Source organism: Armigeres subalbatus, chromosome 1 (genome assembly GCF_024139115.2).
Source record: "Armigeres subalbatus isolate Guangzhou_Male chromosome 1, GZ_Asu_2, whole genome shotgun sequence".
In the NCBI taxonomy this organism is placed as follows: domain Eukaryota; kingdom Metazoa; phylum Arthropoda; class Insecta; order Diptera; family Culicidae; genus Armigeres; species Armigeres subalbatus.
In genome coordinates this window covers 297,428,998-297,448,417 of record NC_085139.1, presented here as the reverse complement: position 1 = coordinate 297,448,417, position 19,420 = coordinate 297,428,998, and the positions used below count along the sequence as shown (strand labels likewise).

The following is a 19,420-nucleotide window of genomic DNA, read 5'->3' as shown; positions in this document are numbered from 1 at the left end:
ACTACGCAAATTTGAGGAACTAATATGTGCTTCTGAAACTGCTCTGCCATTTCTATTTTAACTTGGCTGAAGAGTAGAAGCCAGTTTCAGTGCGATAGCTATTTTTTAAAAAGTTTCTCTAAGGTGTGTATTAAAAAGTGAAGTTACATAAAGTACAACTTGTAGTGCAGTGATGAAAACTTAATATACATTCTTATTTCTATTTTCTTAAAATTATTTAAATAGTTCGAGTACGTTTAATTTCGCACGAGGCGAACGCTCTACTCTCGAGAAATTTATTTGAGTACTTAAAGGTAATTATCCAATTATTTAATGATTACACACCTAACCAATATTCATGTCGGACAGCAGCGTCCGAACAACGCTTTTTGTACGGGTTTTTTCTTTTTCCCGTTCCCGCTGGACACGTCTCGTCCACGCGGTGTGAACCCGGCCGTGCGGGCCCGCCATTACGGTAGCCAAACGAGGATTGAGGCATTCCGACCTACCGAGATTCTCCAAAGGAAAGTTTCCCCCAGTCCCGGTGGTTGTGTAGTCCCACAGACGAAGGCCAGTTGGAGACCCGTGACGCTTCCTGAGGAGAGGAGACGGCAGAGTATCGGACCATCAGCCACCGCCCTTTCTCGCAACTATAGATCGGCCAACTACGCACGTGTGCCCATTCCGGCGATCGGACACCCCCTGTAGCTGGCACCGTCGTTATCATCGCTCGATGACGACACAGCCCTGTCGGTATACCAGCCGCCAGCATAAACCCTGATCAGGTATGTCGCAAATCATGGCCATGTAACACACACAACAACACTCACACTCTCACTACACACTAAAATGAATCTTGAAAAAAACATAATACATAAATGAATTCAATATAAATTTCTCTTGCGTTCATTCATTTATCTCGCTAATAGGGTTTTAGTACTGGGAGTACCGGTACCGGAATTCCAGGGAGTACTGACCAATTTTCGGTTCCGAAATACCGGTACTGGCTTAATGAAAGTACCGGTATTTTCGGTACCAAACAAAAAGTATTGGTTAAAACTTCCGGTGGTTGAACCACATTATTTGAATGCAGCAGCTAGTAAGAAAGATATTTCCCGCGTGATTTTTGAAAACGTCGTAGATCCAAAAGAAAGGCTCTCTTTGTTTACTTTCTCTTTCAATTATTACGAAGCCATACTACCATTTACCTCGGATTTTTTCACAGAGATCTGAAGAAAGTAGCTTTGTCTAGCGTGCTGAGGTACAAATATTGCAATAAATGCAAAACTAGCTTCGAAAGTGACAGAGAGCGTAATGAAAGAGAGTCTCTCGTTTGGACATACGACGTTTTCAAAATCATGCTAGATTTTATACTAAATTTTCAAACACCTGACCCACTGTGTAACCTTGGCAACTCAGCTCGATTTTGAATGACAAGATTGAAAAACAGCTGTGTCTCGCTCCGTTCATTCATATTTATACGTAATATCACTACAAAATTTGATTTAATCATCTTTGGATAAATGCAGTCGTGACGTATTTCTGTCAGAGAATTGAAACTGTCATTGTCTAGTATTGTTTACGGTGGTGAATTGAGTTGATCAGTTGATCAGTAACATTGAAATGGAATTTGAAGCAATTAGCAAGGAAGGAGTGCCGGAAACATCCATTTGGAAATATTTTCTTCGTGGAATTCAAAACCGTGGTGTGCTAAGTGTTCCAAAGTGATCAAATGCCAAAGTTCGAGTACCTCCGGATTGAAAAAACATCTCAAAGGAGTACATCAAATCAATTTGGACAAACTTCCGGCATTCGATGAGGTACCTCAAGACAATCAAAGCGCAAAGACATCGTCACATCCTAAAAAAATCGTCACACTTCATTAGTATTTTTACAAATCGTCCCCGCTTGAGGCGAGAGTGTTCCTGTAAGCATTGGCGTAAGTACCTCCGATGCCTAGAGGGGGCTATAGCCCCTTTATATTTTTTCTCGAAATTGACCCTCTTTTTGAAAATTCTCGAGCATTTTAACATCTCATCAAGTTATCAGCGGTAATGTGGCAAACAGTGGTGCAATTTATCAACAATGCCTGCTGAGTGTGATTCTTTTGTTTTGTATTTTTCTCTGCTCCTCTGCTCCTCTCGCCTATGACCGTGCCTTTCAGTCAGAACGACAAAGCAGGAGCAGCTTAGCAAACTCGGTTGGCTAACAGCGGGCTGAAGCTGATGATCATTCGGCACAAATTTCCTGTCATTGTCTTTCAAGTGATAGTATTCACCCATGCCGTCGCATTCACACAGCAGTGAGTGAACTGAATAGACTGTCACTGCGGGCTGCGTGTGCAATGAGAAGAGAGGTCTTTTGTTTACTTTATCTTTGATTGTTGCTGCTAACCATTTTCAGTTTTCACTGCTAGGAAGTGAGTGTGAAGAGGCAATGGTATCAATATCCAACAAATTTCAGTCACTGAGATTGAGAATTCGCACCACTGGTGACAAATGCAGTCCAACCACCTAAGGCAATTGCGGATCCATCACACTCATTATTATTCTCTTTTCTCAAGCACGGATCCATCACACTCATATTATTCTCTTTTCTCAAGCACGTGCACGTGTGCACGTGTGAGCAACAACTCACAGTCTATGTTTAATTGCGCTCGACTAGCGTCAGGCAGTGGATATATTTGCATACTTCATAAATATTCTATCTATCTTAAATAAAAAAATAGTGCAACTTTCCATGGATTCCGCCGAGAATCTTCCAAGAATTCTGATGAGAATCCTTTAGTGATCCTGACTGGAATGTTCCAGGGACTCCGACGGGAATCTCTAGATATTTCGACATAAATCCTTCAAGAATACCGATGGGAGCCTCCAGGGATCATGAAGGGAATCCACCAGAGATTTCGGAGAGAATGTTTCAAGAATTCCAACGGAAAAATTTCAAGGATTCCGACGAGAATGTACCAGGGATCCTTCACCCTCCAGGAATTTTGACGGGAAAATTTTAAGGAATTTGGAGGGTAATATTCCAAGGATTTCGTCGAAAACCCTCCAGGAATTCCAGTATGATGGTTCCAGGTATTTCATGAGCAATGTTCCAGGGATGAAGACACATATCGTCGAAGGACTTCGAAGCAAACCGTCGAGCGACTCCGAATTAATCCTTCACTTATTTCGAAAAGAATCCTCCAGCGATCCCGAAGAGAATCCTCCGAGGATGTTGAAGCAAATCGTTGAGGGATTCCGATGCAAATCATCAAAGGATTTCGAAGCAAATCGTCGAATGGTTTCAAAAAAAAATACGTTAAGGGACTCTGAACAAAATCTATGAGAAATTCTGAAGCAAACCGTCGATGTATTCCGAAACGAAACGTCGAATGATTCTGAAGCAATTCTTCGCGGGATTCCGAAACTAATCGTCAGCCGGATTCCTTATCGTCTAGAGATTCCAACGCAGATCATTTGCAAAACATCGAGAGACTCCGAATTAAATCTTCAAAGTATTACGAAGCAAATCGCCGAAGGATTCTGATTTGTTAAGGAATTCCTAAACCAATCTTAAAACGAATCTGGAGATATTCCGGAGCAAATCAACGAGAGGTTCTAAAGCAAATCCTCCATGGATTTTAAAGGGTATTTTTCACAGATTCCCAAGGGTATTGCTTAACAATACTGGAAAGAATCCAGTAGGAATTCTTCTGGATTACGATTGAAATACTTCGATGAATCCGAAAAGAATTCTTTAGAGATTGAAGTGAGAATTCTTCTCGGATTCTGATGAGAATCCATCTCGGATGCTGATGGGAATCTTTCTCAGAATTCAGAAACAAGCAAATTTTTCTTCCATTCGTTTCATTAAGTATGATAGAGTGATTATGAGAGATAACTCTTTAGTCTTCAAACTTTTTCGATAATTCATTATGCTATATGTTGAAAACTGATATCACTGCTAACTAACTTATCAAATCCTAGGGGGGGCTAATTTTTTTCTAGGGAGGGCTAAGCCCCCCTAGCCCCCCCTTATTTACGCCAATGCCTGTAAGTTCGATTACTGCACCAGGATTCGTAAAGATTGTAAGAGAAGAGTTCACTTACCATGACTCAGAAAAAGCTACAAGGAAAATACTTGTCAATGCTTCATGATTCACTAGCAACAGTTCGCCCTACTTCTGTAGACTCAGAAAGAGCTTTCTCTGTTTCTGGAAACTTCGCTTCTAAAACACGATCCCGTATGTCTGACGAGACATTGAATATGCTGTGCGTTTTGAAAGCATATTTCAAGGATAAGGACAAGCCCCGAGACCCCAAGTGTTGAATACATAAAAAGCAATAAATAAAGTTTGAATCGTTACCATTAAATCCTGACTTTTTATTGATTTTAAGGATTTTCGAAAAAAAATCTTCCAATACCGGTATTTTCCCGGTACTCCCGGTACTGAGGGGTTCAGTACCGTAGTACCGGGACTCGCCAAAAAGGGTCGGTACTAAAAACCCTACTCGCTAAGCCCTGTGGTTTATTAGTCTGCCCGGGAATGTGCTGAGTTTACGTTTCATGCGCTACAGATAGAGTACGTTTTTGCCTACGTTCACTTTACTGCTTCGGTGCGTTCACCTTAGAAAACTTCATCTCTGAATATTCATTGTCTAACTTTGTAACCGTTCTAAAACCCCTTGTAGATTGCGCTCATGCTTCCTAAAGCTAAGTCGGGCAACTTATTATAACACGACCAGTGGTCTCTCAACGTTGAGAGTGGCGCATAAGTCACTGAGTTTGCGGCAATTCATTCAGAGCTTTGACGAACGGTTACACCTTTTGCATATACAAACCTTGCGGATCCCAAAACGAATCGATTAGTGAAAAAATCTTGCAAATCGGTCAACCCGTTCGCGAGTTAAATCATCAGGAAGGAAATCTCAACTCATTTTTATTATATAGAAGATTACATAGAAATTTAAGTGTCACAACGCTTCACCTTAATGTTTTGATTTAATATTATTCTATACATGAACATTTCGTTAGGTCCGAAGACAAAAATAATGATTGTAACGTTTTACATTGTATTCGTGTTTTCTTCGGAATATTATGGTTAGACTGCAATGGTATGAATAATCTCGCGACATGTATAAGGCATTTTATGAGACAGATCGAAACAGCTGTTTTTCTCGTGTTTATCTACTTTGACAATTAGTGGGAGCCCGTTTGTTTGGTAATTTCGCGCCGAACATTCCGATGGGTCCCATCATTTATTCTGCCTGTTTTACTTTTCGTCTACTAGTGGTTTAGAACAAAGTTTTTCATATGATTCTAAAAGCTTGTCGTTAAATAATTCATAACATTGCATTCTAAGCATGAAATGCTGAAGAAAACACGAATGAAAAGTAAAACGTTACAAACATTATTTTGTGTTCGGACCTAACGGAATGTTCACGCAGAATCATATCAAAACAAAACTTCAAAAGTAAATACATAATCGGGCCACCGCGAATCGTCTCATAAAATGCCTTATTGGAAATCGTATAAAAAACTTTGTTCAAAGACTCTAAGTAACCAAAAGTAAAACAGGTAGAACTGATTATGCGGAATGTTCAGCGCGAAATAACCAAACAAACGGGCTCCCACTAATTGTCAAAGAAAAATATTACAGTTCTTCAGCAGGAAGCTGATACGCTCTGAAGTTTGGAGAACAAGTTCAAATATGGTAGTAGGATTCATCAGAACCATAATACCGCATTGGGAGACGCTAAACACGAGAAAAACAGCTGCCTTAATATTGATTTATTTATGAAACGTTTGTATTTTTTCAATAAAAATTTTTGATTAATTTTTTATTCTTCTTTTTTAATTACAACGAATTTTTATTTTAGTCGAAAATTTTGTGCTCTCTATGATTTTCGTATCATGTTTGTATCCGGAATGGCAAAAGATATTTTAGTTACTAGATAAAGATTGTCGCTGTCGTCGCTATCCGAATCATCTTTTGCTGGCGAGGATATGGAAGCTAAATGTCAAAGAAGGAAAATCCATACGATTTGACAGCTTGGTACCCAACATGTTCCGGACAGCAAAACAAAGGGAACCGAAGCGACAATCTTTATCTAGTAACTAAAATATCTTTTGGAATGGCCTATATTGGTCTTTCTTGGTCATCGGCTAGACGAGATATTTTTTGACCGAATCACCCGTTCCAGCAAACAACATTTTTGACAATATGATCCGTTTGGCCACTGTCGTCCAAATGACATTTTCGATGGTATGATCTGTTAGGCTAAATGAGAGTTTCCTGACTTTTTGAATATAGGAAACATGATTAAATATTTGCAAGCGTCTTAGGGGAAATGTTACACGGTTAAACGACTGTTTTGTTCCCTTTACTTCCACTAATTAATAAGTGGAAGTAAAAGGAAGAAAATAGTCATATAGGAACTATTTAGCCAAATTGCGTTTTCGGCCAAGCGACTTGCCAAGCGCCATTTTATATGAAATAGATTTTTCGGAGAAACATTTTGGACAGAATAAGTCAAACGCCTTTTTTGGCCGTATGACCTTTTTCCGCCAAACCCCTTTTTCGGCCAAACGTCTTATTCGGCCGATTGAAATATTCAGCGAACTAGTTTTTTGCCTTACAACTGTTACTGCCAAACGTATTCGGCTAGATGATTATCGGCTATTGGCTTAGAAACCTCACAGTTAATAACTGTGGAAGTGCTTAATGAACACTAAGCTGCGAGGCGGCAATGTCCCAGTGGGGGATATAATGCCAATGAAGAAGAAGGCTTTATCTGTTATTTGACTTTCTCAAGTAGCGTTCAGCCAAATGTGAGCCATTTCGCATGCTGGGAACCAGCATTTGAGTTGCTTTCCATCCTCAATCTGCACAGTCCGAGAGCCTTAGACTTTTCAATCGTCAATTGCGACATCGGCTACGTCCTTACTTTCTGTAGTGGAAATGATGATGCAGTCACTCGCCCCCTGCAAGCCAAGAACATCTTTGCTTCTTGTGGATTTTTTTATTTTTGTTCTCCCCCGCACAAAGAAGCTCAAATAGGAGCCCCCTGGTAATGGACACTTAATTCCCAGCCTTAAACAGCGCGATAACACTTTACTACATGCTAACATCAAAACATGGATAATCGTTACAATTCCAGATGGTTAAACATGTCTTGGGGCAGTTCATTAAAACGAATCGTTAGATAATCTAAGCTATAGCAAAAGCAGTGAGACTCACTCCTAAAGCCGCATTCGTAAATTGAAGGACAATTCGCCATATTGGGACAAACCAATGCAAAAACATCACCGCCATCAACCAATTGTATTCCGCCGCAGTGATCGTCGCCTTTGTCCGTGCGTACGTAAATCAACTTCCATCCTATCCTATAATTACCTCCACACTACTCACGGCTCTGCTGGATCACGGTTGGTGGATTCACGATTGCCAGCCAGGCAAACTTATGCCCAAATTCCAAATTAGTGGTGCCACAGGCACCAGCGCCGGGCTAGCCGGACAACATATCCGTTTGAAATATAGCCCCCAAGACCTTCGCATTCCGAAATTTGAACCGCCTTTGCCGAAAATAGAGACGCACTTGTCTGTTCATGTCCAGGGGCTCTGTCGTTGATATGAGTGACCACCACCCCTCACGGTCAGCAGCGTTGCTGACCGTTGTTTTCGAGTGCTGCTTGCTCAGTAGACGGTAGGCTGATCAAATATGCAGAACAGCGCAAACATACGGTTGGAAAAATTACAACCATTAGATACCTACTGAATACGTTCCGATATGAATGAAACCCGACTCGATCGGAAATTGACGGGTTGCCTCAAATTACTCGAATCCACACTATGGCAACGACCTTGTAATACTCGGGTGACCTTTTAGGAGACGACAATTCTAAGCGAGTGAAACATATCAGCTATCAGATGATCAGAAGATCATTTTACTGCGGTGGAGTTAAAAGCGATCTCTTAGCAATCAATCAAAATTCTTCACAGTGACCGGAAATTTGGGGAGAGCTTCTTTGAGTTTGAGCAGTTAACATCTACATCATGCATGATGTGGACGTTTGTCAACCTAATGCTACTTCCGCTTGGTAAAGATGTGGCTATAATAATTCTTTCAATTTCTCGATATCATAAAATTCATTTTAATTAAACACAGAACATTTTTTTTATACGAGGTGCTTCTGTTTATACGTTGCTATGGAGATAACATATTTAAGTCATAAATCAAAGCGAAACTGCTTGTGTTTCCATGGCCTACTATGCAAAATTTATCATCACCATTCTCGCCAAATGTATCGATCTGGATTTTTCCGCCATGAAATAATTAAAAGAGATCAATCAAACCGCCGTAGGCGTTTCCAGCACCGGTTGCGAATCAACCTCAATCTCTAGCGGCGCAGATCAGTTGCCAGCCAAAGACGCTCACCTTGAGATCCATGTGTGTGCTAATTTTTGCACCTTTTCTCCGTTCTATTTTCAGACGAGACAAAGCCCTACCAAACGGCCGATAGTTCGTGGGATTGTTCTTTGTCGCGGAGCGCGATCGAACCGGTGGTGCCACCACCCACGACAACGCTGATCAGCGACGACAACAATCCGCAAACGCACCGCCAGCACCAACGCCAATCGAGTGTGTCCTCCGATGCCGTCGAGTTCCGTTCGCCGCAGCTAATTCCGTACTCCTCGTCCGATCAGCGCACCACCAAACTCGACTACAAACCGTCCACGCGGACGGTCAGTTCCGAGGACAGTTGCTACTCGGAGGATCGGTACATTTCCTCCGACGAGGACGACGAAGACGACGACGACGAGGACGAAATCGATCTAGACGAGAACGATATCCGGGAGGAGTATCTTCAAAATCGCAACCGTCGTAACATCAACGTGCACCATCATCACCACCAGGAACCACCAAAGAACCCAACGCCAAAGGCAGCACTCGGACCGATCGAGCTCGACGAACTTCAGCATCAGCAGCGGCAGCAACCGTTCGTGGCAGCAAGTGATCGCCGGCGGAGCATCAGCCAACTGCAGAACACCCTCAACAAGGCCAAGGCGCATCTTTCGTTCGATAAATGGAAAAGTCACCACGGCGGTGGTGGCAGCGGCAGCAACACCTGTGCGGCGTCCCCTCCCTTGCAGCAACAGCAGCAGCAACTTCATCTGCATCATCATCAACAACAGGTGGCCGCTGCTGGTGGAGGCGCTGGCGGTAATGTTCGCCTGATTGCCGATCTCGTCAACAACAATAGCAGTAGCAGGACCCCAGGCCCCAGCATCCATTTGAGTAGCGGTCGGAACGCCCTGCACGGTATGTAACTTCATAGTGATGTTTATAATGAATTCCACGGGAAAGTTACTCGGATTTGCTCGAGGAATTCTCTCGGATTTCAAACCGGAATTATCTTCAGATTTCCAACCGGAAGTCCTTTCAGATTTCCAATCGAAGTCCCTTCGGATTTCCAACCGGAAGACCATTCAGATTTCTGACCGGAAGTTTCTTCGATTTTCCAACCGAAAATTCCTTCGGTTTGCCAATCAGAAGTCCTTTCGAATATCCAACGGGATTTCCTTTCGGATTTCAAACCGGAAGTTCCTTCGTTTTTCCAACCAGAAGTTCTTTCTTATCTCCAACCGGAAGTCGAATTTCCAACCGGAAGACCATTCAAATTCCTGACTAAAAGTTTCTTTGATTTTCTAACCAGAAATTCCTTCGGATTTCCAATCAGAAGTCCTTTCGGATTACCACCCGGAAGTCCCTTCGGATTTCCATCCGAAAGTCCCTTCGGACATTTAACCGGAAATCCTTTCGTATTTCTAATCCCTTCGGATTTCCATCCGGAAGTCCCTTCGGATTTCCATCTGGAAGTCCCTTCGGATTTCTAATCGAAAGTCTCTTCAGACTAAGCGGAAGTCCTTTCGGATTTCCATCCGGAAGTCCCTTCGAATTTTCAACCGGAAGACCATTCAGATTTCCAACCGGAAGACCATTCAAATTCCTGACCAAAAGTTTCTTCAATTTTCCAACCAGAAATTCCTTCGGATTTCCAATCAGAAGTCCTTTCGGATTACCATCCGGAAGTCCCTTCAGATTTCCAATTTCTAATTTTCTAATCGAAAGTCCCTTCGGATTTCCAAGCGGAAATTCCTTCATATTCCGACCAAAAGTTTCTTCGATTTTCCAACCAGAAATTCCTTCGGATTTCCAATCGGAAGTCCTTTCGGATTTCCATCCGGACGTCCTTTCGGATTTCCATCCGGACGTCCCTTCGGATTTCCATCCGGAAGTCCCTTCGGATTACCATCCGGAAGTCCTTTCGGATTTCCATCTGGAAGTCCCTTCGGATATGCAACCGGAAGTCCTTTCGGATTTCTAATCGAAAGTCTCTTCAGACTAAGCGGAAGTCCTTGCGGATTTCCATCCGGAAGTTCCTCATTTGAATTTCCAACCGGAAGACCATTCAAATTTCTGACCAAAAGTTTCTCCGATTTTCCAACCAAAAATTCCTTCGGATTTCCAATCGAAAGTCCTTTCGGATTTCCATCCGGACGTCCTTTCGGATTTCCATCCGGAAGTCCCTTCGGATTACCATCCGGAAGTCCTTTCGGATTTCCATCTAGAAGTCCCTTCGGATATCCAGCCGGAAATCCTTTCGGATTTCTAATCGAAAGTCCCTTCGGACTAAGCGAAAGTCCTTTCGGATAGTCCCTTCGGACTAAGCGAAAGTCCTTTCGGATTTCCAACCGGAAGACCATTCAGATTTCTGACCAAAAGTTTCTTCGATTTTCCAACCAGAAATTTCTTCGGATTTCCAATCGGAAGTCCTTTCGAATATCCATCCGGACGTCCCTTCGGATTTCCATCCGGAAGTCCCTTCGGATTTCCATCTGGAAGTCCCTTCGGATTTTCAACCGGAAGACCATTCAGATTTCCAACCGGAAGACCATTCAAATTCCTGACCAAAAGTTTTTTCAATTTTCCAAGCAGAAATTCCTTCGGATTTTCAATCAGAAGTCCTTTCGGATTACCATCCGGAAGTCCCTTCAGATTTCCATCCGAAAGTCCCTTCGGATTTCCAACCGGAAGTCTTTTAGAATTTCCAACCAGAAGACCATTCAGATTTCTGACCAAAAGTTTCTTCGTTGGAAACAACCAGAAATTCCTTCGGATTTCCAATCGGAAGTCCTTTCGGATTTCCATCCGGACGTCCCTTCGGATTTCCATCCGAAAGTCCGCTCGGATTTCCATCCGGAAGTCCCTTGGGATTTCCATCCGGAAGTCCCTTCGGATTTCCATCCGGAAGTCTCTTCGGATTTCCATCTGGAAGTCCCTTCGGTCCTTCCTTTTTTTTCAACCGAACGGAAGTTCCTTCGGATTTCCAACCGAATATCCATTCGGATTTCCAACCGGGAGTCCCTTCGGTTCTTAACAGGAAGTTCCTTCGAATTTCCAACCGTTAGATTTCTGACCAAAAGTTTTTTTTCGATTTTCCAACCAGAAATTCCTTGGGATTTCCAATCGGAAGACCTTTCGAATTTCCATCTGGAAGTCCCTTCGCATTTCCATCCGGAAGTCTCTTCTGATATCCAACCAGAATCCTATCGGATTACTAATCGAAAGTCGAAAGTTTCCAAGCGAAAATTCCTTCGGATTTCCAACCGTAATCCTTTCGGATTTCTAATCGAAAGTCCCTTCGGATACCCAAGCGGATATTCCTTCGGATTTCCAACCGGAAGTCTTTTCGAATTTCCAACCGGAAGACCATTCAGATTTCTGACCAAAAGTTTCTTCGATTTTCCAACCAGAAATTTCTTCGGATTTCAAACCAGAAGTCCCTTCCGGATTTCCATCCGGAAGTCCTTTCGGATATCCAACCGGAAATCCTTTCAGATTTCTAATGGAAAGTCCCTTCGAATTTCCAAGCGCAAAATTCCTTCGGATTTCCAAGTCAAAGTCCCTTCGGATTTCCAAGCAGAAGTCCCTTCGGATATCCAACTGGAATCCTTTCGGATTTTCAAGCGGAAATTCCTTCGAATTTCTAACCGGAAGTCTTTTCGGATTTCCAACCGGGAATCCCTTCGGATTTCCCACCGGAAGTCGGAAGTCTTTTCAGATTTCCATCTGGAAGTCCATTTGAGTTCCCATCCGGAAGTCCCTTCGGATTTCCAAGCGAAAATTCTTTCGGGTTTCCAAGCGGAAGTCTTTTAGAATTTCCAATCAGGAATCCCTTCAGATTTCCCACCGAAAGTCCCTACGGATTCCAACCGGAGGTTCCTTAGGATCTTCAACCGGAAGTCCCTTTGAATTTCTAACCGGAAGATTCTTCGTATTTCCAATCGGGATTTCTTTCGAATTTCTTACCGGATTTCCTTTCGGATATCCAACCGGAAGTCTATTTGGTTTTCCAACCGGAAGTTCCTTCGTCTCCTCTCCGAAGTTTCTTCGGATTTCCTTCCCGAAGTCCCTTCGTATTTCATCCGGAAGCTCCTTCGAACTATCAATCGAAATTCTTTTTGGATTTTCAATCGGAAGTCTCTTGAGATTTCCAACCAGAAATCCTTTCGTATGCATTCATATTTCGGAACGGAATTTCCTTCGGTTTTCTAATAGGAAGTCCCTTCGGATTTCCAACCGGAAGTCTTTTCGGATCTCCAACCGGAAATCCCATCGGATTTCCAACCGGAAGTTTCTTAGGATTTCCAACTGGAAGAACCTTCGGATTCCGAACCGAAAGTCCCTTCTGGTTTCAAGTTAGAAATCTTTTCGTATTTCCAACCGAAAATTCCTTCAGATTTTGAACCGGAAATTCTTTCGGACTCCCAACCGGAAATAACTTTGGATTTCCAACCGGAAGTCTCTTCAGTTTTCTAACCGTAAGTCCCTTCACATTCGCAACTGGAAGTAGCTTTAGATTTCTAATCGAAAATCCTATCAGATTTACAACCGGTAACCCCTTCGGATTTCCAACCGTAATAACTGTGAGAATTCGTACAAAAATTTATATGTGCCGCCCACTTCAGAAATCGAATTTGTTCTCATTTGTAGCATCCACAATGTCAACCACAGCATCCGCGGCCACCACCTCCCCTATCCCGCAAACGGTAATGAACCCCGGATCGGCTTCGCTCGTATCGGCCACGGCCGTCAACTCTGGCTCACCCAGTTCGACCAATTCTTCGCCTTCCATCTCGTCGGAACCCTTCTCACGGCTATCGCGCTGGTTCTCGATACGCCGTGGCTCGATGAACCAGTACGACGTGAAGAGCCACAACACGTCAACGGCGACGGCACTCTCCAGCTCCGCGGGCGGAAAGGAGAACCGTCGCAACAGCATCGACCACGTGGATTCCACCGGATCGCTCTTCGGAACCGGCAGCGGCAAGTTCGACGGCGGCAAGCTAGCCATGAACAAGGTGCTGGAAGCGGACGAAGATCCGCTCCAGTTGGCGCTGGACAGCTTTGCGATGACCCGCGGAGCCGGAGCGGAAGCGAAAAACGTCGAAAGGCGACACATCCCGGTAGCGCTGCCGCCGGCCCCGTCCGGAATGACCCAGCAACAGCTCAAGCGGAGGCACATCGTAGCGGCTATCATTCACAGTGAGAACTCCTACGTGGCCTCCCTGCAGCGATTGGTCAATGTAAGTCCTAAAAAGTCATTCCTACGATTTTTTGTCAAAAACCATTTTCATTTTCACTTAAATAGGAGTACAAACGACCCCTCGAGGAAAGCAACCCGCCCATCCTGAACCCCACGAAAACTGCCATACTTTTCCATCGCCTTCCGGAGATCCTCCAGTTGCACACCCTCTTCCGAATATCCCTGGCCGACTACATCCAAAGTTGGGACTCGGAGGAGAAAATCGGTGACGTCTTCGTGGCCACCTTCAGCAAATCGCTGGTGCTGGACGTCTACAGTGGGTTCATCAACAACTTCTCGATCGCCATGGATCTCGCCCGGATGGAGGCCAAACGGAAATCTGCCTTGTCGGACTTCTTCAAGGTCAAGCAAATCTCCGCCCACGATCGATTGTCCTTCTTCGGGCTAATGGTCAAACCGGTCCAACGGTTTCCCCAGTTCATCCTCTTCCTGCAAGATCTGCTCAAGTACACCCCGCAAGGACATCACGATCGGATGTCGCTGCAGCTGGCGTTGACTCAGCTGGAATCCCTAGCGGAAATGTTGAACGAACGCAAACGGGAAGCCGAGCAGTTCCAAGCCTTCAAGGAGATGCTGGAGAACATCAGCGGAACGTTCAACATCCGATCGTTGGTGTCCGGCGGAACGTCCGACAACACCATCAACAGCACTACCACCCGGTATCTGCTGCGGGAGGACAACGTCACCCAGCTGGAGTTCAACCAGTCCGGATCCGTTGTCAAGAGTAAGAAACGTCGGTTGCTGTTGCTGAACGATAAGGTGCTGTGCGTTTCGGTTGCGCCGAAGCAGTCGCACGAGTTCGGATCGTCGGAGAAGCTAACCTACAAGTGGATGCATCCGGTTCAGGACGTGGAAATCGTCGACAACAATCAGTCCATTACGCTTTCGAGGATACTTACGGCAGGTGAGTTGAGTTCGCGCAAAACAAACAAACTGACTGGTTATGTGAAAACTAATCATTTGATCCCACCCTAGGAATGAAACGCGGCAACAGTCTGAAGTCCAACTCTAGTTTCGATTCGCCTTACCTGGTTCCGGGGGCTCATCCTGGCACGAACACCAGTTGTTCCACCATGAATAGTTCGTTCGGGGGTGGTTCCACCCTTCCGGGTGGTGCGTCCAGCGGCGAAGCAGACAACTTGTGCAACGAAATGAACGACTTGATGCATGACTACGAGGTCATGTCGAGGATAAACGACCTGGTCGGTTCGTTGAAGGGTTCGTACAAGGAGATTAATCTTGGTGTGACGAAGTCCATCCTCGCGGACATCCAGACGTCGATACAGGTATGTAGGCTTTTTGAATTGGTTTTGATTTGGAATTCATTTGTCATTTGTTCAACACGCAGAAAAAGGACGAGGAAATCCTGTGGGTGGACTCGTGCTGTCTGCAGCTGGTGCTGAAGAACGCCGCCAAGGGTGGCAAGGAGGACATCACCTACACATTCCAGATCGAGAACCCGATGGTCAAGAAGGACTGGATCACGGAACTCCGGCTCGCGCAGCTGGCGCTCGATCCGAACAATTCGCCCGCCTGGCAGATGGGCGCCGAGCACGAGCAACGATACTCCCTGGCGAAGATGCCACTGTTTGTGAAGGCCTACCCGGCGTACAAGTCGCAGCATCAAACCGAGGTAGGTGGAGCATGGTTCTTAGTATCCGTTTGCACTGAGTCGTATTGCATTTGTAATATCCATTGCGTCTAACGCTTTAAGATCCCTACTTAGGTTTATTGAACGGACGTTAAGGACGTCCTCAATCCCATCCCATATGATTTAACCTCGCTGGTTGTGGTGTGACTAAAGAATCAAACTTCCAACACAACACCCCATTGTACAAATCGAACCGCCTCTAACTCTCTTCCAGGTCTGCTGCGGATGCTACTTCTCCTCGAACCTGGCATCGTCGGGGGCGTATCGGTTGAAACCGTCGGCGCGCAAGCGCTCCAAACACTCCAACAACCTGTGGATCTGCTCGACGGACAAGGTGAACAGCCACGTGACGATCCTGGCGCACAACAGCGCCCAGCACCAGAGCAACGGCGGAATCGGCGAGGTGGCTCGCTTCAGTCTGACCGAGTCCATCGTCACCTGTATGGAGTACGTGAAGGAGGGCGGATTGATCACGGGCGACGACGTCGGGGCGGACTCGATCTGGATGGGGACGAACAACCATCGGGTGCTGATCTACTCGGCCAGCTATCCGATCAACGACGAACAGTTGGTGAACCTTTCGCTGCCGGGAGTTCCTAGTCAGATATTGTACTTTAACGAGCGGGTTTACGTGGGATTGACCAGCGGTAGTGTGCTCGTATTCAGCCGGACCGAGGCTGGAATCTGGAGTCTGAACAGTCCGAAGATCCTGGCGGTGCAGAGCGAACCGATCACGAGTCTACTGGCGATCAATAGCAGCGTGTACTTCGCGGCCGGGAAATACGTCCACGTTATCAACGGAAGGACAAACGAGGTCGAGAAAAACTTCCACATCAAGCATACGAATTCGTCGAATGTCAGTGCGAACGTGAATCTGTTGGCACATTCGGGTATTGGGTTGTGGATCTCGCTGAAGAATTCCAGCATTATTTGTCTGTATCACACGGAGACGTTCAAGCACCTGCAGGACATCAACATCGCGTCCAACGTACTGAGGGTAACGTCGTCGCATCAGAATCCTTCGCGGGAGTCCAGCTCGTCGATTCAGGTGACTGCGTTGATGGCAGCCAAGGGTATGCTGTGGGTGGGCACTAACGTGGGTATTACGTTGACGATCCCATTGCCAAGGTTAGAAGGTGTTCCGATCGTAAGCGGAGGTGTGAACATCTCGTACCACGCCCATCTGGGTCCGGTGACATTCCTGTTGCCGTTGGTTACGAAGTCGTATCAAAGTTTGAAGGGCGTGGAGAGTGTGACGGAAGGAAAGGCGGAGTCGAAGGAAGTTGAGGTAGCGGCGGAGAAACAGGAAGATCCGGAAAAGTCGAAGGAAGCAACGGCTCTGAAAGAGCAGATCTGCTCAAGTCCGGTGATCTTGAGGCGAAAGAAACCGATTCCGATGGATTCGGGTCGAATGGCCAAAACATTGCCGCGGAATCTCCGTACGAGTAGTGGAGCCTTCTCGCCGTCGATTCACTCAACACTGTCCTCATCGTCCCAGTACTCCGATCAAGGATGCGATGTTTACCGACTCTACGGAGATTTGATCTTCGTTAAGGAAGACCTGGAGAATCAGGAAGACCGAAACATCATGGATCCAAGTTACGACTACCTGCGAAGGAGTGACCCAGATATAGCGGCGATCCCGGCAAAGGTATCTACGCTAGACCGCCGATTGCGGATGAAGGTTAGCCGACCGCGATCGCTGGATTTGTCGAATTGGTCGATGGAGTCGCGATCATCCAGCGTTTACACTTCCTCCGGAAGTGACGAGAATGTGGGAGGTCGTAGCGGACCAGGCAGTAAAAACGTGTCCCGGAACAGTTCCAGCGCTAGTCACAAGATGAACAACTCCGATCTGGACAATATCAACGAGAACGAGGTAGCTATGCATCTGAAACCAGCGGCGTTGGCGGACGCAGTTCCGACGATGACCAAAGAATCGTTATCGGTGGACCTGGACAAATTCTCGTCGACTCCGATTGCGCCGACAAACACGACCCGGCGAAAGAAGCACCAGTCCATGAATGGGGGTTCGGCGCACAACGGTGCTGGCGGAGCGTCCGGAGAAGGCACGAGTGCCGCGCGGCGGACCATTCTGACGTTGACCGGCGGTCGGGGCTACGTCAATTGGCGACACATCTGGGAACGCACGGGTCCGCTTGATGGAGGCAAGTCGGCCAACAACTCTCCGCAGAACCATCACCACCAACGGACCAGCTCCGTGACGTCTCTGGCCGGCCTGGGGCAAACCAATTCGACCGATGCCCACCTCGTCATCTGGGAGAAGAAACTGTAGGGACAAGGAGGATACTTTCGTTGTTTTCTTAGCTTTATGGGAGACTTTTATTGGTGTGCGTGCGAGTGATTCGTCGATATTTTCCGAAGGAATTGAAAAACCCAGTGAACTGGCTGGGACGACTTGCTAAAGACCCATTTCCTATGCAAATACATGTTGGGCGCCAATGTGATAAGACTTTAAACTATTTCTCGTTGTACACACACATTTCGATTTACGCATTATCACATCTCACTCGGTAAGGTTACAAAAAGTAAAGTAATCATCCGATTCTACACAATTGGAAATTCAAAACTATAGAAAGATGTATATTTATCTACGTTTTTATGAGAAACAATCTTATCAAGAGAAAAAGATAAGCAAAGAGATTTGTTAGCTGTATATTAACTAGTAGAAACGTATCGAAGAAGAACATGAATTCTAATTGCGTTCTCAGTTTAGTTCATGTTTTGATTGAATCATTTCAAACTCACAAAACTAATTTTCTTTTAGTAGTTTAAAACAAGATGGGCGCCAAAATGGCGTCTCATATAGCCGTATTTATTATTATCCGCTCACACTCACGCAAGCAGACACTAGGAACGTTATACCGTTGTTGTTAAACTCAAAAGATTTCGTTACACACACACAGACACAAAAAATATGGTACTACAACAATAGAAATGGTTATTTTCTAAAACGAGTCTTCGCGGTTGCTCTTCCACTCAGTTGCGTCGGACACACGAATGAAGGGAATCGTTCACACAAACACAAGTGTAAAAACCGAATCGAATACCACTCAAAAAGGAGTTCAAACCTCAATTTTGTTAGGAACTACTAAGCTAAATGGTGTTTGGGTGCATTCTTGCTCTACCTAAGGATCTTATTTTAGGGATTTCGCATTTAGTACAAATATGGAAGCAGTAGTTTAACAAGATTACACATCTGGTTTTTACTTAGGAGGAACAACAGTAATATTTGTACAAAGGACTTTAGACATAAATTCTTGAAATAGGTTCGTCCCGGTAAGCATCACCTAGCGAGGGAGAAGATTGAATTCGAACTTTTTTTTAGGGAGTAGTGAATTTCGAGTCGCGTGAATCGATTTGGTAGGGAACAAACTCTGTGAAGAGAACTTCATGAAGGTTTCGTTAGGATAATAATTAAGCTAGTTAGTTACTATTATTTTTCTATAAAGTTCTGTTCAAACTTTTCAATCTACTTGTTTCATAATCTCGAACGAAAAAAAAAGAAAATAAGCAAAACTCTAAACATTCTCACATATTTCATTTCCTATGTAAATGTTTCCATGCTCATTGAGTAACTTCCTTTCATTCCTTTCTCAGATCTGAACCTTACGCTCTTGATTCAATTAACAATAGATACTCAACAAAATAGAGAAAACCGAACCCAAAAATCAAAACAAACAATCTCGTTGGTTGATAACAACACGGAAATCAAAAACAAATCAAAACTGCGTAACAAAACTCAAGTACACATATAAATAAACGGGCCTATAGATGTTCATTATTTGTATAAAGCAAACATAAAAAAACGAAACAAAAACCAAATTCTGGCGGGTACGTTATTTTTTGCAAATATCACCAGCATCCCTTTCGCACTGTTTAGGCATGATCTAACTCAAACGCATGTGGCTGCATTGTCATCGAATCCATAGAATCCGAATGAGATCAAAATTTGCATGTTTTTCGTCTATAATAAGTCATTCTTGACAACTTTTCAACCTGAATTATCAGTGTGGGAGACCGAAATCCGTACAGCACCGAAGTCCATCCACCTCATGGGATATCACTGGGTTAAAATGGTTTTAGGGCATTTTTTCTTATCTTGTTTAT

The 19,420-nt window shown here is 44.7% G+C and overlaps 1 protein-coding gene across 5 annotated transcripts in view; it reads left to right on the top strand.

Moving 5' to 3' along the window:
- LOC134207776 (uncharacterized) overlaps positions 1 to 19,135 on the top strand; it is a 322,722-nt gene extending 303,587 nt beyond the window's left edge. For all 5 annotated transcript variants that reach the window (XM_062683673.1, XM_062683672.1, XM_062683671.1 and 2 more), the window contains 6 exons: positions 8,460 to 9,290; positions 13,026 to 13,618; positions 13,684 to 14,542; positions 14,614 to 14,924; positions 14,987 to 15,271; positions 15,504 to 19,135. In XM_062683673.1, coding sequence (XP_062539657.1) covers positions 8,460 to 9,290; positions 13,026 to 13,618; positions 13,684 to 14,542; positions 14,614 to 14,924; positions 14,987 to 15,271; positions 15,504 to 17,585 — 4,961 coding nt within the window. In that variant the 3' untranslated portion in view covers positions 17,586 to 19,135. The remainder of the gene's footprint in view (positions 1 to 8,459; positions 9,291 to 13,025; positions 13,619 to 13,683; positions 14,543 to 14,613; positions 14,925 to 14,986; positions 15,272 to 15,503) is intronic.
- Positions 19,136 to 19,420: the final 285 nt, after the last annotated feature.